General features: G+C 41.2%; 1 protein-coding gene across 3 annotated transcripts in view; it reads left to right on the forward strand.

Moving 5' to 3' along the window:
- Positions 1-9,744: 9,744 nt before the first annotated feature.
- The window catches only part of TNPO1 (transportin 1), a 34,190-nt gene continuing 19,272 nt past the window's right edge, over positions 9,745-24,662 (forward strand). For 2 of the 3 annotated variants that reach the window (XR_015946242.1, XM_035099727.3), the window contains exons 1-8: positions 9,750-9,896; positions 10,068-10,181; positions 13,484-13,559; positions 15,602-15,751; positions 18,207-18,313; positions 21,624-21,757; positions 23,153-23,234; positions 24,278-24,400. Coding sequence is in view for 2 of the 3 variants with exons in the window: in XM_035099727.3 (XP_034955618.1) it covers positions 10,077-10,181; positions 13,484-13,559; positions 15,602-15,751; positions 18,207-18,313; positions 21,624-21,757; positions 23,153-23,234; positions 24,278-24,400 (777 nt within the window). In the remaining variant the exon portion in view is untranslated. Of the gene's footprint in view, positions 9,897-10,067; positions 10,182-13,483; positions 13,560-15,601; positions 15,752-18,206; positions 18,314-21,623; positions 21,758-23,152; positions 23,235-24,277; positions 24,401-24,662 lie in introns of all 3 variants that reach the window. The other variant, XM_035099728.3, reaches the window with a different exon arrangement.

Genomic DNA, 24,662 nt, shown 5'->3' on the forward strand with positions numbered 1-24,662 from the left:
AGGAGCATGCCTCCCTGCTTTTTATTTCTCAGATTTGCGCAAAACCAGAAAACTGGACAAGCAAACCATACTAAGTGGAAATTGTAGTGTGACGTCCTTGTGCAGTTTTATGGTTTTGTGCAAAACTGAGGGATCGCAACAAACGGAAAATACATCAGATATTGCACAGCTACCTTCCCCCCCACCTTTTTGGTACTTAATCAGCATAATAGAATCAATAAATCAGAAGGTGGAGACAAAAGGGTATAAACAGTAAAGACCACAGTTGCTCCTCATATACAAATTCAAGTATATATGGGTGTAGACAACTCTGGTCTAATTCAAATGGGGGGAAGGGGATTAACAGCTTATGTAATGCTCAGATGTGGACATGCCCCTCACTCCCAGCCAGGAGAGATGGGGGAAGACATACCCTCTTCTGCTTATTTTCTGGAAAGGTCTTCCATTGATTTAAAATACTTCCATTTGCAATCATATGGCAGTATACAGTAAAAAGAAAGAAAGAAAAACATTCAAATACAAAACAAAAGAGTGGCTAGTAGGCCAAGAAAGGCATAAAATGAATAAATACTACCAACTGGTATCTGTGGCAACTCATGGCTCTAGCTCGCACAATGAAACAGATACTTACCAGATCTGGCTGGGATAATTACTTAACATGGAAACTGGTATGTCTATTTTTTTGTAGTCCTTCTTTCCAGTGAAGGAGCACAGCCCAGTCTGCCCTCAGCCACCCCCTCACTGTCTGCCATTTGAAGAGGTGGCACTGACTATCGACTTCCTTGTCAGGGTGAGAAGTATCCCTCGCCCAGTGCAAGTAGCACTTTAGGATCCCGTAGCCTAGCCCATTATATGAAGAAAACGTCAAAGTCTGACCATATATCTCTCTGCTGAGTCAACCAGTGCTTAGTTTCTGCCCTACGACAACTTTTAAGATGCACGTGCTGAAAGTTATTTTTTATTTTATTTATATTGTTATAAATCTACAGTATTTAGTTATATTGTGCTTTCAAAGCACTCAGGGCTCTGCTAGGAGCTCTCCAGATTCCAGATTCTATCAACAGTAAGTTACAATAGGCAGAAATAAATCTACGCTATCAATGAGTCAGAACCATCGGTGTAGATGGTGTTGTACAAGACTCAATAAAAGATACGCCCTGAACTGTACATCTTAAAAAAAGGGATTTTCACAACTATTGGAGTGATGATCATAATACACATCTCATTGCCTTTTAAATTGAGTTTAAAATAAAAGTTCAGAACTGAGCACTACAACGTTGCATGTTCCCTCTGTCATGCTTTGAATGTGGTTGTGGATAACATAATAAGATAAATCATTTCATGGCACCACCAGCATACATATTCACAGAATTTATTACTGAGTTCATGCCAGCTGAATTATGGATGTCGGCCAAGAGACGTTTGAACACAGAACTCTTGGAATGTCTCCCTTGTGGTGGTTCGGAGGCAGTGAGCTGCATTAGGAAATAGCGCTGATACCAAGCAAGGCAGCAACTGTTACATTCCTGGATAGTTTGATTTAGTGTGGAATTTTTTATAGACAGATTCGGTGGTAACCCTTTCATTCCCCGTGCCCCACAGGGACTCAAAACACTTTTCATGGCGCACACTTTAAAGTTCCTGCAGTGTTTGGAAATGTGATATTGCGAATGTTCCCTGGGGCACTCAATTATGAGATCCTTCTGTGGCTGTCAAAAACCAGTCGCTCAGAAGATTACTCTTTTCCATTCTTAAAAATGATTTGGGGAAGGAACCAAATATAGAATCGAGACTTGGTTCTTTCTCTCCTAAATATTTTTGGGGAGCATTTTGAAATGTTTCTGAAAAGACTGTGCTTCATGCAGGGGTGCCAACTTGAATAAAATATTGGGTGGGGGGCAGGTAAGCCCCGCCCCATCTAATCGATCACAAGACACGGTACACATACACCATCTGAATGGCAATGCCCATCAAATGGGGTGCAGCTCCCTCAAATATTTTATTGGGGGGGCGAAGGGCTCCTATGCCCTCATATTTACAACTATGCATACCCTGGGATAGCTCAGTTGGTGGAGCATGAGATGTCTTAATCTCAGGGTCATGGGTTTGGACCTCATGTTGGGGTTAAACTAGATGACCCTTGTGGTCCCTTCCAAATCTACAATTCTATGATTCTATGATCTGTATGAAATATGGGTGTATGTTTGTGTATATAAATGGATAATCAGTACCATCTCATCTTTTGAGCAAATTTGACATTTATCTTGGGGGAAAGCTAGTTTGAGTATCTGGTAAAGTGACCTGTCAAAAGACACAGTGATCAAACACTGCCAAATATTCTATTAAGCCAAAGATGCCACTTTTGGATTTAATTATGATGTCCTTTGTTAGGAGGGAAGGAGTGTGCAATGCTTGCCCTCTAGCTCTGCAGCAGTCTGGGGAAAACATAGCAGTATAGCAACATTTCTTTTATGGGCCGCTTGCAGTAACTGCAGACATCACCAAACAAGAACACCATCTATCTGTCATCAGTGGCAATAACAACAACAAATTATTTATACCCCGCCCATCCGGCTGGGTTTCACCAAACACTCTGGGCAGCTCCCAACTGATTAAAAACAGAATAAAACATCAAACGTTGAAAACTTCCCTAAACAGATGTCTTCTAAAAGTCAGGTAGTTGCTTATTTCCTTGACATCTGATGGGAGGGCATTCCACAGGGCAGGCGCCACAACCGAGAAGGCCCTCTGCCTGGTTCCCTGTAACCTCACATCTCGCAGTGAGGGAATCTATAAGACCCTTGTGGTCCCTTCCAACTCTTTGTTGTTGTTGTTGTTGTTGTTTAGTCGTGTCCGACTCTTCGTGACCCCATGGACCATAGCACGCCAGGCACTCCTGTCTTGCACTGCCTCCCGCAGTTTGGTCAAACTCATGTTCGTAGCTTCGAGAACACTGTCCAACCATCTCGTCCTCTGTCGTCCCCTTCTCCTAGTGCCCTCCATCTTTCCCAGCATCAAGGTCTTTTCCAAGGATTCTTCTCTTCTCATGAGGTGGCCAAAGTATTGGAGCCTCAGCTTCACGATCTGTCCTTCCAGTGAGCACTCAGGGCTGATTTCCTTCAGAATTGATAGGTTTGATCTTCTCGCAGTCCATGGGACTCTCAAGAGTCTCCTCCAGCACCATAATTCGTCAAAAGTTGATTATAAACTCCCAAAGTTTTGCCTTGCCTGTCTGCCTGTGCTACTGCAGAGGACCCACTCTTTAATTTATACTTCAGTCACATCAATCCTGCGGCAGAAAAATCTAGTTGATTAAAATGAAGTTATTCAAATATTTGATTAAAGTAAAATGGCTGGTCAATGTGAAAAGAATATAAATTAGGAAGTGAAGTGTGTTCATAAGTAAAACATGAAGTTGTCTTCTGAATATTGACATGTTTTACTGCACAAGTTTCAAAGTGTATTAGTCATTGTGAAATTTGACAGTCCTGTATTGTTGACAATATTCAGTGCATTTTATGAAGTGCACAGTTTGTCTGTTGACAGAAGGACTTTGTCACCCTCGACCTCTTCACTTACCTACATAATTTCCCTTGTAAGCTGAGGAACCTGGGTAGGTTACGACAGCTCAGGCTGACATGATAAAGAGGTTAACAGTTTATCAAGTATTGCTTGTAGCTTTTAAAAAACAAGTTGTATTATCATTCTTTCCTGCTGCTGATAGCACCAAGGTTGCAGGTTCGATCCCTGTAAGGGACAGCTCCAGGGGGGGGGGGGTTGGATGAGAAAATTCTCAGGGCCCCTTCTAATTCTATTATTCTTATCATGCCATATATAAAATAACAGGCCAGATTAGTTTATTATGTGTATCTTAATTTGTACTATATTTAGAAAGATAAATAACTAGGAATGGTTTTACTGTGCCTTATATGTAACTGAACAGTTCAGACAAACAGGAGGCCTTATTCACAAGTGCTGCTGTGTTTGCAGAGTGTATGTGATTGGGGGCGGGGGGTAAGCTGATTTGAAACCCCACATTTGGCTAATAAGTAGAATAGAAATTTTAGAGAATTAATTTATGTACATGTTTATCTAAAGCATTTCAGCCAAAAAAGGCTGCCAGAGGAGTTAAAGATAATTAAAAAACAAACAAACCAGGAGGCCAGCTAGCAGGCTTGCAATCTAAAAGACACGACATAAAGTGGAAGGCAGGATGGCGGGAGCAATCCCAGACACCAGTTCTTAACATTAGAGAGTTCTTTTAGAAACAGCTGGGGTGGAAATACTTCAGGGAGAAGAGGAAGCAAAAGGAGCTGGCTGCTCAGCAGGCCCAATGAAGTGGCCATGCTTCCCATTTCTCCCTCTGCTGCAATCTGGTGGAATGGCTGCTGCCTGTTGGAAGAATAACTAAATGCATGCATGTACATAGTTTGCATATATCACCAGAAATAATTTGTACAGAATCTCCTCATTAGTTGTTAAGTCATTTGTTAATTAAGGATAACATCTTTAATTAATGTTGTCATATTTCAAAAAGTGAAAACCCGGACATAAAAGTTGTCGAGTTTTTTTTTTTTTTTTTTTGGAATGTCCTTTGTTGCACTATAGTATTTGAAATCACTAGTAAATAACTAGTTAGGATTGTGTGGTAAGTTGCCTTACTGCACGCTCTTTAGGACTCCTTCTGTAACTTCTAAATTACATTTCCACAGACATCAGTAGCACATCAGAATATTTCACAACTCTAGTAACACATTCCACACTGAGACTATAGGCAGTACTTTCTCGCCAGCCTTGTGTATCAGTCTAGGATTTGCTTTTTTCATAATATAGCACAAGAACCTAAACTGTACTACAGATTGCTTCTGAAGAAAATACTTTTTACTAATTGCTATCTTTATTTACTTTATCACAATACCGATTTTATTAAAGATCTTTTTTTTAATGAAATTCAGGGAAATACTCTAACTGAATCTAAACTGAACTCAAAATGCCCTTCCTTTTGTTGCTATCATGGGTATTGTTATTACTATTGTCATTGTTATTGTCAATATTATGTTTTTTGTAAATATGGAAGTTTAAATAAAGTTGTTTTTAAACCTTTAAAGATCTAATATTTTTCACTCTTTGGGTTGTATCTAAGTAAGTTATGGTCAAAGCAGACCCGCTGAAATTATTGGACCTAAGTTGCTTACACTGTATTGCTCTATGAACAGCCTACATGCACACAAACAGTAAAGATCTGCTATCTCTGCCCAGTTGCCTGTGATTATTGGGCTGTGGCTTGGTGGTAGAGCACTTGTGTTGAAATAAAATATTGGTATTATGTGGGTCTATTTACAACCATTCCTTTTATTTGCATACTCCATCTAATGGAGCATATTAAGGATTCCAGTGACAACATAAAGAAGAATTGAGGCAATAGACAACCCTGCCTGTTTCCTCAATATTACACATAAGAATTTACCCCTGACCAACCGCTTCGTTGATGTTCAAATATGGTATTCCATTCAAGATGGTGATGGAGATAGTCTGGTGAGAAGAAAGCTCTTCGTTGTACTTAAGAGAAAATCTTTTAATGCATTGCTTGATTCTTGGGGGAGGTATTTGGCAGAGGTGAGAAATATTGCATGACTTCTACAAGGCAACTAAATTAAGACTTATAACCTTGAAAAAATTGACAACCAAGTGTTTTTAGTTACTGTGTTAAAGCAGTTAGATGCCTCAGCATGGGGGTTTCTAATTTGCAGCCAGTATTTTCATCTGTTTAAGTGCACATAGGGCAGTGAAGGCGAACCTATGACACGCAGAACCCTCACTGCTAGCACGTGCTCCATCGGCCCATTCATGCTGTTGTTTTTCCCCCATTTGTTCTCCTGCTCCTCCTACAGCTTGTCTCTGCTAGAGCTTGTCTCTGCTGTTAAAACCCGGATCCTTTTTTGTTGTTGCTGCTGGTAGCCAGAGATTGGTTTTTTTAACCCTTTCTGTGCTGTTTTTTCTGGCGCTTTGGCAGATTATGGGTGTAATAGCGTTCGTTTTTTAACCTGTTCTGTGCTGGGTTTTTTGACACTTTGGCAGACTATGTTGGTGCTGTGTGTTAGTTCCAGCGAAGGTATTATTCGTCATTTACTTCTGTTCTCTATTATAAAAATAATAATGTTCAAATATGGCAACTCTACATAGTCAAAAGCTTTAGAAGCATCCAAAGAAAATAGGGCAATCAAATTTGAACCTTCCTGGTCTGGTGTATTACCATCAGCACACACATTGGATTATCATTCATTTATCTCCTCGTTTGAACCTTGACACATTGTGGTGAATGTGTTAATCTGTTATTTTGTACAGTTTCTGGGTAATCATACATTTAAATATATAAAGACTGATCAACATGTTTGGGAGTGGCTTCATTACCATGCCTCTGTATTAGTACAATCTACCGTATGTTTCTTGCTAAGAGTTGGATAATTTATCAAGCATATTAACAAAATTAAATAATTGGGTAAGGTGTTATATTAATATAATTTGTAAAACTCTACTCAAAAACGATCAATTTTAGATTTATAATCGTATCCGAATGTGGTCTGACGGCTATAGTGCAATCTAAAAGTTTTTTAAATTAGTTTCTGAAGGTATGAGGAGCAGCTGTAGCCCAATACTCTGTAGTTTTGTGAAGATTAGACATGTAGCCTCATACAGATTTTGCTTAAAGTCAGCAACACCCTTAATAATATTAATTCATGGTTTTATATTTAAGATATCAAATATTATTGTTATAAAACTCAGGTTTCTTTGCTGAATTTTAAAATGTAAAATGGCACCTTTTTATTCTATTCAGTTAATAGAATGTTTCTGAAAATCATACTTTCTATAATACATTTTAAAGTCTACAACTGTTTTTTCTTTCACTTTCTCTTAGTTGGAGCAAGTGGGTTCTATAGTACTGATGGATATTCAGAATCTTGTGTAACTTGGTGCCTTTTAGTACTATGACTGACCATTTCACTGACTTTATTTCTGCTGTTGTTGCTCACCAGCCATGCTTTTGGGGGCAGAATGTGTGCTATATGTGTATTTCCTGATCTAAGAATAAGAATAAAGGACTGAGCCTTTGACAGGCCCTTTAAAGACGTTATTGGGGAGTAGGCTATAAATTGTATCCAACTAAGTTCTACTCAAAGGAGACCCACTTTGGAGCCAACTTGTAATGTTCATTAATTTTAATAGATCTGCTCTGAGGGACATGGGTGGCGCTGTGGGTTAAACCACAGAGCCTAGGGCTTGCCGGTTCGAATCCCGTTGCTCAGTCCCAGCTCCTGCCAACCAGCAGTTCGAAAGCACGTCAAAGTGCAAGTAGATAAATAGGTACCGCTACAGTGGGAAGGTTAACAGCGTTTCCATGAGCTGCTCTGGTTCACCAGAAGTGGCTTTGCCATGCTGGCCACATGACCTGGAAGCTGTACACCGGCTCCCTTGGCCAATAATGCGAGATGAGCGCCGCAACCCCAGAGTCGGTCACGACTGGACCTAATGGTCAGGGGTCCCTTTACCTTTACCTCCATTTGCCTCTGCTCCAGAAAGGGGTAATGTTTATTGTGCTATTATATTTATATAAAAAAATATGGCATAGGGTTCCAGGTTACTTTTTGTAGAAATGCTGTCCTCTCCTTGATTCATTTCAGAGATGAAACACCCTGTTATGCATAAGGCCCATTGTATTAACTACTTAAATCCTAGTTATTAGGTGCCAGCCAGCTTTAAAGAATGTTAACAGCCTAAGTACCGGTATGTGTTTTGGAGTGGGGGGGGGAGGATCAATGTTTTACATTAAAAAAGCAGGTTTTTGAGGACCACATTTTCAAATAAATTCCTCCAATTTCCTTGTCACCATCTAGGCAATATTCTATTGGCAAAAATCTGTCCACATAAATTCAAAGACAATTCTTACCGAAAGGTAATTCTTACCAAAACATGCATCTTGCCTTTTACTCCCCAAATGAATTCAAGGTGGCTTACAACCTACAAAAACACACACTTCAACACCTATAACCACCAACAAAAGCCAGTAATTAGAGAAGTAACTGTACAAAAATCTAGTCAAAGGACCAAAGTTGGCTTTATTTCATATTTACCAAGGGGACGACACAAACCTGCCTTTTTAGCACCTTATTAGCCAGCTTTTATTAGCAGTTGGGCTGGTAATAGATACATATTGGAAATGTTTAGAGGGTGCAGTGTTGACCATAGAGTACCAAAAAGTCCAGCAACTAGTGCTGATAGAAAAAACAACTACTAAACCTAACATACCAAGCAGAATGAAATGAAAAGACACATATTCTGTGGATTGGCATACTCTTATTATATACAGTGCAAAAGATGACCTCCACATTATTAATAAAAAATAAAAAATGGTTGCTGACTGCATGTGGTAACAGGAATATGACTCGGGATATGTATTTGTAATGTAAGAAAATATTTTAAAACTATACAAAAAACAGTAATGAAATATCCAATCTAAAAACATTTTAAAAATCCTAAAAACACCCCAAAACTTTATTTTCTGCTGTTCAAGGTCAAGACTCGACCTAATGTCTGTATACAGATAGATTTATTTGGCTTTAAGCAGTAGATGTTTAAGCAGTACAGTATGTCCAAGGGAAATAAGGTTTACCCATAAAGTCAGTGAAGGTGTAACAGCCTGATCCAGGGTGTATTTCGTGTGAAGTCAATCAATCAATCAATCAATCAATATACTTTATTCGACCGATAGTCAGTGTGAAGTAAATTCCACTGCATTCAGTGGGCTTCATCCCTAGTAAAAAATGTTAAAGATAAAAGTGTCAGCAAGGAACACACTTCCTTTGGGAAAATGCATAGATCGATAGGGTTTTGAAACCAAGCATTATGAGGAATGTTTGAGGGAGTTGAGTATGTTTAGTCTGGAGGAGATTGACAGGAGCTATGATAGCCATCTTCAAATATCTTTAAGGGCTGTCACATGGAAGATGGAGCAAACTTGTTTTCTCTTGCTCTGGAAGGTAAGCCATGAACCAATGGCTTCAAGTTACAAGGCAGGAGATTCAGACTTCCATAAACTGTTGAGTTTTTTTAGTATGGCAAACCTAAACAATTTGACAGTGGAACAGTTAGCGGACTCTCCTTCCTTGGAGGTTATTAAGCAGAGGCAATCTGTCATAGATGCTTTAGCTGAGAGTCCTGCATTTCAGGGGGTTGGACTAGATGACTCTCAGGGTCCCTTCCACCTCTACGATTCTGTGACTCTAAGTCTGCACCAGAATTGCTGTTAGGAAAACGGTACAATAACGTTTTTGATTTTTTTTAAGGCCTGTGCGGAGACCCAACGAGGGAAATGGGTAGGGAATTTCTCAAATGTGTAGGTAACAGGCATTGCTTCCTTCCTTTGAGCAGGAGAGGACGTCGCTTGGCTGTATCGCCTGCATCCCGGCCTGCTTAGATACCGTAACATGAGACCCCCCCCCCCAATGCTCTCTGCCGCCCCCTAGAGCCTCGTCGGAGGGGGTGAGTCTAGATGGCCTGCAGGCCTCCCAACGACAAGCGAGGGTTCAGGGGGCGACGGCGACCTCTTCGAGCGCCTGCTGCATCCCGAGGCCTCCTCTCCTCTCCCTCAGCGCTCGGCTGGGCGGTCCGAGGGGAAGCTCTCCTCTCTCTCCGCGAGGGCGGGGGGAAGGAGCCAGCAGCCCGGCGCGGGAGAGGCGGCTCTAGGACCCAGGGGGATGCGGCGCGGCCGGGTTCTCCGAGCCAGATTGCAAATTCTCCTCCGTGACTCAGTCGGCTCTGCGCAGCGCACAGTAGGCGGCGGCAGCGGCAGCGGCGGCCGGGGCTGAGCTCGGGCGAGCAGCAGGTCCGTGGGGCTCGAGGTGAGGGGGCCGTGGGGGGGGGGAGAGGAGGGACAGGGGGAGGGAACTGGGCCGGGCCCACCCGACCGGAGCGCCACGGCTTCCTCCGCCGCGCTCCCCTCCCCGCTCGGGCCTAGCGTCGCCGCCTCCGCCGCTACCGCTAACGGCGGCCGCCGCCTGTTGTCTTTGCAGAGCGCCAAGATGGAGTACGAGTGGAAACCCGACGAGCAGGGGCTCCAGCAGATCCTGCAGCTGCTCAAGGAGTCGCAGTCCCCGGACACCACCACGCAGAGAGCCGTGCAACAAGTATCCTCCTCCCGAAGGGTTGGCGGCGCCGGGAGGGGATGAGGGGCCACAAGGCCAGGCAGCCAGTCCGACGCCAAGCGGCGGGAGCCCGGCCGGGCCCATCGTCTGGGCCCCCCGCGGGAAGGGCAGAGGCGGCCCCAGAGGATCCGCGCAGGAGGGAGAGATTCCGCCGGGCGGGCGGAGGAGGCCGCTTCCCTTCGGGGGTCGCTGGCTGGCGAAGGCTGGGGGCGTTGTAGGCCCGGCCGTGGCGCGGGCTTTGAACCGCGAGGAACGGAGCCTGTGGCGGAGGCGGCGACCCTGCTCCGGCCCCGCGAGGCTTCGCGGCCTCGCACCTGTTGCGAGCCTGGCGCCGAGCCCCGTTTTGCTTTTTAAAGGCTTGGCAGCTCCGGTGTCGGTCACTTGCCCGGGGTCTCGTCTCCCCTCATCTCCGGGCCTGGGCATGAGGACCCTTTCGGCCATGAATTCTCGTCCCGTCCTGCCGGGGGGCAAGCTCAACCCTCCGCCGGTGGTTCCTCTGGATAACCTGGCTGGATCTGGACGAGACACGTGTGGAAGCGGTCCTTTGTACCCCCGGGCACGGAGTCGTGTCGGGCCACCCCGGTGCAGGTGTGAATGATAGCGCCCGGTGAGGCAAGCTGGCTTTGTTGGCATTTCGTTTAACAGGTAGAAAGAACGGCGGGTCGCTGTTGCAGACGAAGAGGGTAAGGGTCACCTTCAGAAGTGGGGAAATAGGCTGCAAACCGTTAGTTCCCAGATTTCCTTTTGTTGCATTGTGAAGACCCATTGTCTGTTGTGGACTCGGGTAGAGAGCTGATGGATGGGCTTGCTGTTGAATGTCGGTGTATAGGAGCCACTCATACTTCTGCTAAAGGCTGAATGAAATCAAAGGTTTCTCGGTTGAACCCCACCCCCTAAAGCATGTAGTTCTTACATGTGTATTGGTATGGTTAAGACAAAGCTTGCAAATGGATGTTTATAGCATTAGGGTCCAAAGTTACTGTGTTTGTTTTCCCTTGGACTAGAGATTGGGTATGATTCAGGAGGTTGAATCTAAGTAAAAAGCATGCAGCTAATCAAACCTAAAATGTACGACAAGGCACAGTGCTACTAAATTGAAATGATTGAACAGCTGGTGGTTGATAGGTATGGTTTGTTCAGATTTTCAGTTTACAAATGTGTATTTTATCCCCATTAAATTCAGATTTCCAGAGTACTTTACAATGAAATATCACTGAGCACGGTGTAGTAAATGGATGGGAGAAATGTAAAAAAATCTCATTTTTTACAAAAAGTGGTCATGATGGGTGACTTTCGCTCATAACTCTACAATTTTATGAGCCTATGATGGGTCGCACTAGATTGCATTATTTTGTTTTCCCATCTACACTCCGTTGGGGTAGGCTATTGTCACGGATAACTAACTAATTTGGAACCTAATTGCAGAAAAGTGTCACAACAGTCCATGAGCGCAACGAAGGTGGTACATTTCCCTATGAGTAGAAAACTATAGAATTGTAGAGTTGGAAAGGACCTGAGGGTCATCTAGTCCACCCCTTGCAATGCAGGAATCCTGTCCACAACCATCCCTGGGTGGGCTCGAACCACCAGCCTTCTGGTTAACTGCCAGATGCACTGACCCATTGTGCCACTGGCCTGCTTTTTGGCTGGCCAAATGGGACAAAATTACTACTTTTCTGACATGAATATCATGGCCTGCATCTTGCAAAAGGATCAGTGAGAAACTTGATCCTTACTTGACAACTGTCTAGACTTCTCTGCTGAAGTTCTTACGTTTTGAGAACCATTGACATAGCAGTGGGAACATAAGGAATTTTCTACTTGAGTCATTGCAGCACCTTAACCATCATTTGTAAAGAACCTTAATTACAAATTACAAAAATAATATGCTTTTATATAGATAGTAGGGAGAAGCAGAAACTGTTTTCATAGCATGGCTCAATGGCTGGAATATTTGATACTGTATGTCCCTCCTACCTCTTTGATTGTTAATTGGGTGTAGGGAGTGCTTAGCTAACAGCCTGTATTCAGAAGTAATGTACAAAGCTAGCGTGGCACTGAGAGTATGAGTATGGTAGCTTTCATTGCAGCCTAAGGCTGCAATCCTGACACTCTCAATAAGATTCCATTGGACCCAGTGGGATTTGTTTTTGAATAGGTGAGCATGGGATTAAGCTATAGCAGGCATGTCCAACAGGTAGATCGTGATCACTGGATGTCTGTGGTAGATCACCGGTAGATCAATGGCTCTCCCCCCCCAGAAGCTAAAAATCTTTGGCTCCCCTAAAAAAATCAACACCTTTGCTCTGCACCCCTAAAATGACCTGAACCACCAAAAACAGGGCTTTCCTTCCTAAAAAAAAAGCTCAATGTCACTTTCCTACTTCCTAAAAAAAGCCTCAACAACTTTGACCTGGACCCCAAAAAGGGGGGTAGATCACTGCCAGTTTTTAACTGTGAGTAGATCGCAGTCTCTTGGAAGTTGGCCACCCCTGAGCTATGGGATGTATAAGCATGCATAGTGTAAACAGGTATGCTCAGTTAATCTTGAAATGAGTCCCTTTGCATCAGTTGATTCTCGCAGTAGTCAGTCTGTGAGTAACTTAACTTTAAACGACAGCAAAAATCTAGGTGAGTTGCGAAAGTTAGCACTGGGTTTCTGCCAGTGTGGTACTCACCAGATGTTACGGACTATAATTCACATCACCACTGACCATTGCCGTGGCTTGGGGCTGATGGCAGTTGTGTTTCATTACTTTAGTCTCATGGGTTGAGCCCAGCAGAGACCCGAATTTGCTGCCATTTGCTTTGGATTTGACAAGGCCTAAGGCAAGTGATGGGGGAGGAATGGTTTCTGTATATGCTAACCCCTACTAAGCAGGGAAGAGGAATGATCTGAATTATATTTGCATCCAACAAAGAGCTAGGAAACAGTGCTGTATGGGAGGCTCTTAACAGCAGAAGGGAGACATAGCTATGCATGCCTTCCACATGGTACTGCGTTAAATTTCTAGTTTTTTCTATTGTGGTTGTTGGTGGCAAATGTTCCTTGTTATTGACAGCCAGTTAAATGGCAAATAACAAGACCTCCAGATTTGTATTGAAGTACCTTGCTGTGTTTGCGGTCCTGATTACACTTTGTCAGTAGTTAGAAACTTTTTTCTTCCAGTTTTGATCTTTAAAAACAAACAAAAAACAAAACAGTTTCAGCTGTGTGTTTAAATGTATTGAGATCTTGCAAACAATGCACAAGAAATGGTCTTTAACAAAATGCTCTACTGTAGAAACTGGAACAGCTCAATCAGTATCCAGACTTCAACAACTACCTGATATTTGTTCTTACAAAGCTAAAATCTGAAGGTGGGTCACTAGCTCTATACCATTTTTAATAAGCACTCACAAAACTAGAAAAAATACGCAGGCACTTTTCATGTTTGGGGGCTTTTTACTTGCAATTTTGTAGATTACAATCATCCTGTGTTTGCTGTGTGTGATGAAAGGCACCGTAGGAATTCAGTGCATACATAAATACAGTCTGTAGACTTGATTATAATCAAATGTTTCTTATGCTGTGGTCCCAAGATCAGTTGTTTTGAAACAAATGGAATTTGCTTTCAAGCACATCTGTTTAAGTTAGGGTTGTGAGTAACAGGTATTGGTGGAGCTTTCCAAGATTCTTATTAAAAAACCCAGATGTGTTTATGTCAATGAAACTAGTAATACAGTAGTGTTACATGGCTACAATATCTCACAGAAAAGCAAAAGTTCTAGGGCAAGGGTCCCCCCCCCAACATTTATAAAATGATGGTGATGCTAAATAGTACAGAGATTTTAACTGTGGAGGGGGAAAGCAGAGAACTTCTGCTTAAAAGGAGTGCATAAAATTATGCACTTTTGCTAGCCTTCATTTATTTTGAGCTACTGTTGTTGTTCCTGTGTGTCTGCCAATTGTTTAGATATTTTATGCCCCCTTTAGTAATCTAGCTCCCTATACATTAACAGTGGCTCCATAACAATGCATCCATCTTTAAAAAATAAAACATTCTTTTCTAATCCTGCTTTTGATGCATGGCTCCCTGCTAAGGTCTTCTAAAGGCCAATGTTTGGATCCATAACCATGTATTTCCTGCTAAATTATTCAAGCCCTGGATTCTTACTAAATGTGGCATTTGGATAATAAAAAAAGCACTGGTTTGTGTGATGGTGGGATTTGGTCTTTATGCAGGGAGTGTACCTCTAGTTTGGGTTTTGTGCTTGGCTATTTCCTGTAACAGTGGAATCCTACTCATGGCCTGCTTAGAACTAAAGACACATTAAGTTCTATTAAATTTATTCTCAGGTAAGTGTATGCAGGACTGCAGCCTTAGTCTGGGTGTTCAAATCATGGAATGTTTTCCAACAGAAGTTTATACAGTGGTACCTAGGTTTAAGTACTTAATTGGTTCCAGGGTGCCATTTGCTCCCCGAAAAGTACTTAAACGAAGTGGCGATGGCGCGTGTGCGCTAAGTGCCGATAGAGCACTTCTGTGCATGTGCGGACCGCACAGATCACTTCTGCGTGCACGGCGGAACCCAGAAGTAAACACTTCCGGGTCTGTGGAGTACTCAAACCGCAGTGGACTTGAACCGAGGTATGACTGTATTTTTAACACACTTGAAATTCTGTTTAACTAAATAAGCAACAGGGTTCATTCTTAGAATGTCAGTATCTAGCCTGGCTCACCAAATCATCCAGGAGGGGACAAAGAAGCAATTAAGACATCCAATAGGGTCTAAATTGTATTATGCTTTCAATTCCTTGATTGTACCTTAATGGGAAACTACTCATATGCAAATATTTGTTTTCTTTTCAGATGGGTTTTAGTGTATAAAAATCCCTCATCTGCCTTGTACGTTTTTTATGTTTTGGAGGTGAAAATATGGCATTTCCATACAATAGTTAAGAAAGAGACTTATTCACATAAGACTTTTTAGGATTTCTTTTTCCTTAAATTTTGATGCAGGCCATGGGAAGGTTCCCATGTACAGTATTCTGGATAGATGGCTTCCCACTACAAAGCACAGGATAAATAAACTCTGGACAAAGTGAGGTGTTGTTCTCAAGATATTACTCTAGTACCATAGGCCTTATTCCTTAGTGACAGCCATGAAATATAAAACAATTTAAATTTTATACTTGATATTGTGAGCCGTGCTACAAGATGACTGGTATATCCTGTTTCTAGGTAAAGGAGTGCTTAACTCATACTGTACTATCAAGTTCTTGCGTTTTTAACTGCTAATTTTAATGTGCCCCTGATACATTTTTGCCATATCAAATATTAGCAGTGTTTAAAGTTTCTGTAGAGTATGTATTATTTTACTAAAATATTTAAATTCCTTTTTAAAACACTTCATTTTAGATGAACCTACACGGTCGTTGAGTGGTCTCATCTTGAAGAATAATGTGAAAGCCCACTTTCACAATTTTCCTAATGGAGTAACTGATTTCATTAAAAGCGAGTGCTTAAACAATATTGGAGACTCCTCCCCATTAATCAGAGCCACTGTAGGTGAGTTGCCGGTATTTAAAGTATTTGTAGGCCAGTTCTTGGTGGCAACTGTTTGCATGCTATGCTAAATGACTCAAAAGCTTCTGGGATAGCTGTTTTAGAGGGTTTCTTAAAATGTGTTTGTTTTTTCAATAATTAAGAGGTCCAAATATGCTAGTGTACCAATCCAATCTGATTGAATTGGATAGTGTACTGTACTTCAATATTTTAATTAACATTGGAATATTGTGGTCTATATTGCCGTAGTGAGACATTTTGACATAAATCAGTTTAATATATCATTGGTTTCATATTCCTTTGTTCTGATCTTCACAGAAAACAACATTTTTTTCTTTAGATGTTTTTGTTTTGACCAGTTACTATTCTTCTGGTCAAGATGTGTGTTAAAGTAATGTTTCATCTTTGTGACTAAAAATTGAAATGGGTTTTAAACTTCAGCTGACTGTGAACTGCCCTGAGATCTTCGGATGAAGGGCAGTATACAAATTAAATAAATAAGACTTTACTATATATATGTTCTGGTTGTAGTGACAATCAGCAGTGTGTTATATGTTAGTGCAGGGAAAAAGAAAGTAGTTGCTGTCTACAAGTCTTTACAATGAAAAGTCACACACAAAGTAAAGGTAGCTGTGTTGGCTCATAAAAAAGAATTAGGGCAATACCTTCTGTTGGGCTAACCAAAATAATCATAAAATGGTGGCCAGGGTTCTGAAGAACTCTTCATCAGATTAGCAGGAAGGGGGTGAAAAATTTGGCTGGTGGAATGAGTCCACATCTGGTAAGTCTTCAGATAGAATGTGGGATGAGGTAGCAGAGATCCAAATGAAACTCTTAGGTGCTGTGCAGTTATCAGGTTTCACAAAATGCCTACTGGGAAGAGGCGAAACAGTGGCTGATTCCCCATTTCTGGAAACACACAAACACACGGCTACCTAGAAGATAGTCATTGGAGTGTGGAGTATGGTGACATTGTTTTGACATGTGGAAAGGAGGATGGATTAAAGCTTTCTCCTTGCACTTCAAGGAAGCAATTACTTTAAAATGGATTACATTCTGTCAATATATGGTTGGCTAACTTCTGAAACATTTAAATGGCTTTTTGCTGGACACAGCTGAATTCTCCACAGTTCAGTCTCCTCCACACCTCCAATCCATGTTGATAAATAACCATTTCCATGCTTTTGAAATGTAACATTTTAAGGAAAATGTGTAGAGTATGATTATCAAGGTGGGATTTTTACTTACAGAATGCAAATACAAGTCATATTTTCTTCTGTGAAGTAGGAGAGGAGCACGTTTCCTTTGGCACAACCACATTTTGCAAGTGGAAGTGTTTTCTTAGCTGATTCTATAAGCTACAATATTTAAAGGGGGATTATATGAATCAGTGTTTGGCAAATGGTTTAAGAGAAGCTATTTATACTAGTAGGTCTATCCTCTTGACCACTACTTGTGATGTAGCCATTTAGTACATTGAATAGCTTGGAGCTGGATCACAAGGATTTTAATCAGAAGTAAGTTCCCTGCTTCCTTGTAAATGTGCACAGGGTTTCAACATTAGGTTTGAGCCACAACATTGGAGGTTGTTGTTTTGAAGTCTTTACCGCTAGAAAAGTTTAGTGTAATCTGTTTTGCTTGCACTGGTTATTTACTGATAGTTCTCTTATTTCCCTCTGCCACACGTTAGAATGTGAATATTTTTATAGCTTTATGGTGTAGCTAAATGTCTTCAGTCTGAAATGATTGCCTTGTTTCTGTGCTTTGAAGGTATTTCAGAGATCTTTCAGAGCTGACTGGTAATTGTTCCAAAGAGGAATGACTTATCAACTCTGCCTAAGGGGGGTAGTAGTTCCATAATCTGAACCTAATAAATGGCTTGTTACAAGGCAAATCCAGCAATCAGTTTGAGTGTGGTCAGTGTTAAGATTGGTGTTAGTTTTGTAGAGCAAAATTATTGATCTTTCTGCACTATTATAACTTGGTACTCACATGTTTACTTTAGGTGAACAAGTGTGGTCCCCAAGTGTTCCCAATGCTGCCATAAATGGCTGCCTGCAGCTAGAGTAGTATAAGCATTACTGCCCTGTAAATACGCAATTGAAAAGTTGCATATATAGCTATACCACTGCCTGCTAGATTCCCTCACCCCCTGTAGTAATGGCCAGAAGTGGCCATCTATCTGCCTAGTGTTAAACAGTGTTGCTTGGAATGTTGATTTCATCACTTAATATTTCTGTAGCTTTAGAAAAACAATGGATTTGAGAGCAAAGGAATTTCTTTACGGTACTTATCAAATTAATTCTGTTCACAGACCGAACGATTCAGCCATCTTTCTGTTTAATATTCTAAAGAGGAAGACTGCTCCTGTTTCTGATATAATTTGTTAACCCTTGTACGCTTACAACAGAATACTAAATGGGTTGGTTAACTTTATTCTTTTTCCAACAAATCCAAGGTATCCTGATTACAACCATTGCCTCAAAAGGAGAATTGCAGAATTGGCCTGACCTCTTACCAAAGCTTTGTAGCCTGCTGGATTCTGAAGACTACAATACCTGTGAGGTATGACTTATTTTCCATCTACTACTACATTTGCATTTGGTAGAAGATAACCAAATTTTAAATTGCATTCAAATTGCATTGTAATCTAACCATAATTACTGCTGAACAGTGTAGGAATCTATTTTTACCTTTAATCTTCCAAAAAGCGATTTAAATGATTATGCTCATTCAAGCACATTAGTGTTGATCTGTTACCCATAAGAAAATAGCATAATTCTCAGTGAAAGTAGAGTGAAATGTTGGGATAATTATTGTATAACAGACACTCAACAAGGTCCAATTTTTTTGCTGCCTGATACTCAAGTGTGCAAATGTTCTTTCACATGTCAATGTAATCCTACAAAAAAAAAAAAGAATTCCTGTTTAGTATTGGAGACATCCAAGAGAACAGGCTAAGCAAGACTTGTTCATACAGATTTTTGCATTTATCAAAAAATCTTGTTGTCCTATGAGATCTGGGAAGACTTTAGGCAGGATGCTTGGGTGCCAAAACTCAGGGCTACATTTCTTGATATTTAAAATAAGAATTCTGTTAAGTTGGTGGTATCTTAATATTTTAACATAGTAAATGTTTTTAAAGAAAAACCTTGTACTCTTTATTTTGCATTGGCTTATTTTAAATAAGTATTTTTATTGGAGTACTGAAACTGCTAGTTGTAGCATTTAAATGATCAAGATGAATAGACAGTAATAAGAAAGCAACAAATGTTATGTGGTGCTGCAAAATAAAATAATGAATAGAGCTAAAACATGAATTAATTGGTCTTTGATTTAAAAAGTGGTGTTTTTACTTAGATCTCTTCCATTGTAACAGATCATAATACGGATTCATTTCTCTAGTGGTAGTAGGACATTCTGTAAACTGGGATCACTTCTCCTTTGGCAGCAAAGAATTTTCTTTCACTGATGTCATCCTCCAGAAGGAGGAGCTCCTGTTTTTGCAAGCCAACTGTCTTAATGGCAGAAGATAGATTATTCAGAGATCTCATTAAAAGAATTCCTAGTTAGTTGTTTCTCTTTTAAAATATGCTCACTTACAATTACTTTATTCAGGAGCTGAAGGAAGGACTTCCTTTGATTCTGCTTGTCTTACTGATTCCCTTCCCCTACTTTGTTTTCAGTAGTTCTACAGTTTTCTGCAAGGAAGGAGTATGGTCTTCCATCTGCCTGGGTGGGCCAGAAGCACTGAGAACTGAATATTGCAGTCACACACCCCCTCCCAAATGGGGTTACAATGCTTTCCCTCAGTTTCTACAGTGGGGAATAGACTGTTGATTTCCTCAGTTTGAAAGAGGTGGCATAGAGTTCTGTAGGTGTGATTTTACCATGCTGTAGTCACTTTAGAAGCACCATGAGAATTTTCAGTGGATAATCTGCTCCAACATGGCAACAATTTTAAAAAGCAAATTTGTCATCTCAGTCTACCTTCCACAACCTTTCTGCGTCTGGCTGAGCAGTTGGCACTTCCTGAGAATTTCATATAAAAACTGGCTTTGGAAATACTGGGTTTGACATATTAAACTGATGTCTGCTCTGCAGGCTTTTTCAGGATCTCTGCACCCAGGAATAATTTGCACCCAAGAATCACTCCGTATTTCAGTGACATCTTACTGAGATCCTTTGCCTTGAGAAGCACAACATGATAAACAGTGACAAGAATGTTTTGCAATTTCCTTGGAGGCTATACTGCTTGCACCCTGGACCCTACTTGGGACTGGTCTTTATCTCCCCAGACAGAAGATTGGGTACTTAATTTACTATTTACCAAGCAGGAGCACCTGGATTCTGTTTTTATGTTCACATCTTACCAGAAGGTAGTCAGCTTCCATATCAGACCTCTTCCAGAGGTTCTTCAGCGATTCCTATGTAACATTCTGTGTTTCATAGTGAAGAGGAGGCATTGACTCCTTACTTTTCCTTATGCTGTCAAGGGTAGTCTTGGTTGGTGGCTATTCTCGGACATCTTCCTTCAGGGCCCTTATCCTGACTAATGCAGCTTATTCAGCTGGAGCCTACTGCCAGAAGATGCTGGAAATCATCAAACACATCATATCTCAGTTCTAGGACAGAGTCAAGGACCAAGATATTGTGATGATATGCACGCAGAATATTTCCATCCAAGATGGAAGGACCAGGCTAAACAGCCTTCATCAATAGGCAAAGCAGATATTCATAACAGCATTGTAATTATAAGGGCATCCGTAACGATTTGCCTAAAAAGGAATTGGAACCCCAGACAATGCACATATGATCAATACTTGTCTGGATTTATGCAAGATTAGCCATGCCGGGTGAGATAAAAGTCCTATCTAGTTTCAAATAGTGACTAGCCAGACCATGGGAAGTCCACAAGCAGGACATGAGGGCACCAAGATGGGGACAGCTGAGTTAGCACTTGAGATAAAATGGATTGTATCTGCTCTTACTTGCTTGTCATAGCTGCTCCTAAGCCAATCCTGTTTAGCTCTGATGCTCAGGTCTGACCAGTGACAGAATCTTCTGGGCCAAGCTAAAGACACTTGCAGAACTATCCTCTGGACTTTGGCCTATATCTTCATAAGAATGGTTTGTGTATCTCCTTCTTGGTGGTTGTCTCACACCCATTGCTACTGTATACCTCAGTTTCAGATTGCCCTACTTTCCTTAGGAGGAGAGAAGGAATTTTGTTACTTACCAACAAATTGTTCCAAGTGAAGCTAGGGCAGTCTGACCTACCTTTGAAGACTCTGAGATTATGGGGCTGCTCTTTCCTGTCCTAGATTTTTAGTGTTTGAACTGTTGATGTTGGCTTAGTTATTTCAATCTAGTTTAAGCTCTAATGCCTTTAGCCACAGGTGAGAAGGAGGAATTGTAGTCCTGCAGTGCTCTATAGGTCTGCCTGAGCTAGCTCCTTCTGGATGACATCATTCTTTCAAGGTCACGATCTGCTATTTGGAGTGATCACAGTAATCTGATTGCTCTCCTTCAATTAGGAAAAAACAGGAACTTCCTCTACTTTTTGATGCCCAGATGCTTGGTGCTTTCCTCTCCATCCACTTTGAGGGCTAACGTGGGGAAACCTTCCCACTTCATCCCTGGAGTCAATCTATCTTTTGCTTCCACAGCAGATGGTTACAGGATCCCAGGCAGGTCTAACTGATTGGTTCCAGCAGGATTTTTTTTTGCTTGTATTTTTAATCTAGAAATTGCTACCAGGTGTTATTTTTTAAATATGAGTATACTGAGATAAGGGAGTAAGTATTTCTAAAATAATAAGGGTGTCCATATAGAATTTTTCAAACGATCACCAAAATGTGTGTTTATTTGGCAGGGTGCATTTGGAGCTCTTCAGAAGATTTGCGAAGATTCTGCTGAAATCTTAGATAGCGATGCATTAGATCGCCCTCTCAATATCATGATCCCTAAGTTTTTACAGTTCTTCAAGCATAGCAGTCCAAAGATAAGGTAAGAGATGACCTTGCATGTTTGTACACACACACACACACACACACACACAGACACACACACACACACACACACACACATTTTTCAAATACTTCAGTTAGCAAGATTTTATGGGAAGGTATTTTAAACATGGCTAACTTGAATAACACTTCAGGCCAAAAAAATTGTTTATCTAGTCTGACTGATACTCTTCCAGTTTCTGAGACCTTGAACAAATGCTTTGCATTTGCTGAAGTTCCTCAGCATCGTTTCATGAAAGCATGGTTCACTTCACTGGAGCTTAGCACCATTGTAAACAGTTATTTTACCTGGCCTCTAGGAAGGGAAATTACTGTAAACCAGAAGAGTCGGTTCTTTTTGCCCAAGGCAGTTGCTATGACGCAAGTGATTAGGAAGTACAGGTGGGAAACCAGTCAATAAACTTTTGTCATTAAGGCAACATGGGTGTATTTTTGTTGTTGTTGTTTTTTGTCCGACTCTTCATGACCCCATGGACCAGAGCACGCCAGGCACTCCTGTCTTCCACTGCCTCCCGCAGTTTGGTCAAACTCATGTTCGTAGCTTCGAGAACACTGTCCAACCAACTCTGTCGTCCCCTTCTCCTAGTGCCCTCAATCTTTCCCAACATCAGGGTCTTTTCCAAGGATTCTTCTCTTCTCATGAGGTGGCCAAAGTATTGGAGCCTCAGCTTCAGGATCTGTCCTTCCAGTGAGCACTCAGGGCTGATTTCCTTCAGAATGGATAGGTTTGATCTTCTTGCAGTCCACGGGACTCTCAAGAGTCTCCTCCAGCACCATAATTCAAAAGCATCAATCCTTCGGCGATCAGCCTTCTTTATGGTCCAGCTCTCACTGGAGCTCTCACTCATTTTGCCAAGAAAACTCCAAAGTCAACAGGTGTATTTTTACTGGATACTAACAGAAACACCTCTAGTTGTCTCCTGGGTGTAAACTCCCTCTCTCCCCCACTCCACATCTTAGTGTTCCCAAACTACTCAGTTAACCACAGTTGAATCTTAATGTGTGTATGACATTTGGAAAGAGCCTTGACTTTGGAGCAGCAGTCCAAAAATAAATGTCTTGACTTGCATGCAGACCTCTTTGGATCCCGGCTGCAGTGTTCATGTTTTGTAACTTGCAAATCCTTGGGCTCACTTAAAATTTGGGCATGCTTTAGAGATTACAGTTGGTTATAACTGGTGTAGAATGTTTTTGCTGTTCCTGAGTCTTTTCTTGTTGCTAATAGTTGCTATACAGACATGCTATTGCCATTGTACTATTTTTAAAAAGCTGGTTGTTTCTTTCACACATCAGTTTCAAATCTGTTTTGAGTCTTAGAAGTGTTGAATGTACTTTTTTATTTGAGTTTTAAAAGAAAAAAATTACATTTTTGTAGGTCCCATGCAGTTGCATGTGTCAATCAGTTTATCATCAGTAGGACTCAGGCCCTTATGTTGCACATTGATGGATTTATTGAGGTAGGTGACACAAAGTTTCTTATCTTTTCTGAGTCTGATCCTTTAAAATTGTTGATAAAATTTTAATTAAACTATGGAAATTGAACACAAACATGCAGGTCTCCCACAAAGCAGGGTAAGAATGAAATGTGTGAAGTCATAAATTTTATTAGTGTGTTAAACCACTGCAGAGCCTAGAACTCTGAACAATAGCTGCTTTCAAGTTCTGTATTATATATATAGCAGGGGTGGGGAACCATTTTGGCCTGGCAGGCCACACTGTCAGGTAGCTCCGCACAACCTGGTATGCTTCCCACATTCCCTTCCCTTGGGAAAGGCCAGTGGGCTTACCTGGTGAGGAGGAGGGATGATGGCTACAATTTTGGGGTAGCCACAAACTGTAGATCCTTCCTTGTGAAGAGCTACAGTAGTAATTAAATGGAAACTTTAAAATGGTCCCTGCAGATATCAAAGCTGGTAGAATTCCCACTATAACAATTGTTTCATAAGTGTTTCCCCCTGCCCAGCCAAAAGACTTTTAGAAGCAGAAATTTCATGGCTATGCAATGGATGAAATCCATGGGTGTCTGTCCATAAGTGGAATTGACTTCTGTGTGCACAACAGAACTTTCCGTCTGTCTCCTCTCCCTCCCCTAAATCAGTGCTGGAGGGTTGAGTGAGGCATGGGAGGTGTTATGCAAGCAGAATTGTGTTCTTGCAACATTGGATTTCACCTAATAGCTTTTGGCTTGAGAAAACACAACAGACCCCCAGTCCCTAATATGAGCTAATCCAGTAAAAATGTCTATTTCAGTTGACAGATGCTTTTTCCCAATGAAGTTAAATTTTTTTATCTTTATAACACAGTAAAAAAAAACTGCTTGAGCTCTGAAGTAAATCTGATAGTAAGGCAAAATAATAATTCTAAAAAATTAATATTTAGGTCCACTTCTTTCCTTCCAAATAAGGGGATTACTAAAAATGAATTGACATATTTTAAACCTCATAGATGCTGTAAACCATTTAGTTTGCTCCTATTCACAATACCTTTTCCCCTTCAACAGAATCTGTTCGCGTTGGCGGGCGATGAGGAGCCTGAAGTACGCAAAAATGTGTGTCGGGCTCTAGTGATGCTCCTGGAAGTTCGAATGGACCGCTTACTTCCTCACATGATTAGTATTGTTGAGGTAACTTTTTTGTATTTGTATGAATACACGATAGAAGTTTTTGTATTTGTATGAATACATGATAGAAGTTTTTTGTGTGTAGAAGGAGAGGGAGGAGAAGTAAATGGGTAAGATTCACATATGTTCAGACATACATGTGTGTGTCAAATGTAAAAGGAAAGCCATACTATTTAAATTCACTGAGTGATTTTTCTGCATATGTGGGGTTATTTTTTAATTTAATTTGTATACCACCCTATACCCAGAGGTTTCAGGGCGGTTC

The sequence above is a fragment of the Zootoca vivipara genome, chromosome 10 (assembly GCF_965207765.1).
Source record: "Zootoca vivipara chromosome 10, rZooViv2.hap1.1, whole genome shotgun sequence".
Taxonomy (NCBI): Eukaryota; Metazoa; Chordata; class Lepidosauria; order Squamata; family Lacertidae; genus Zootoca; species Zootoca vivipara.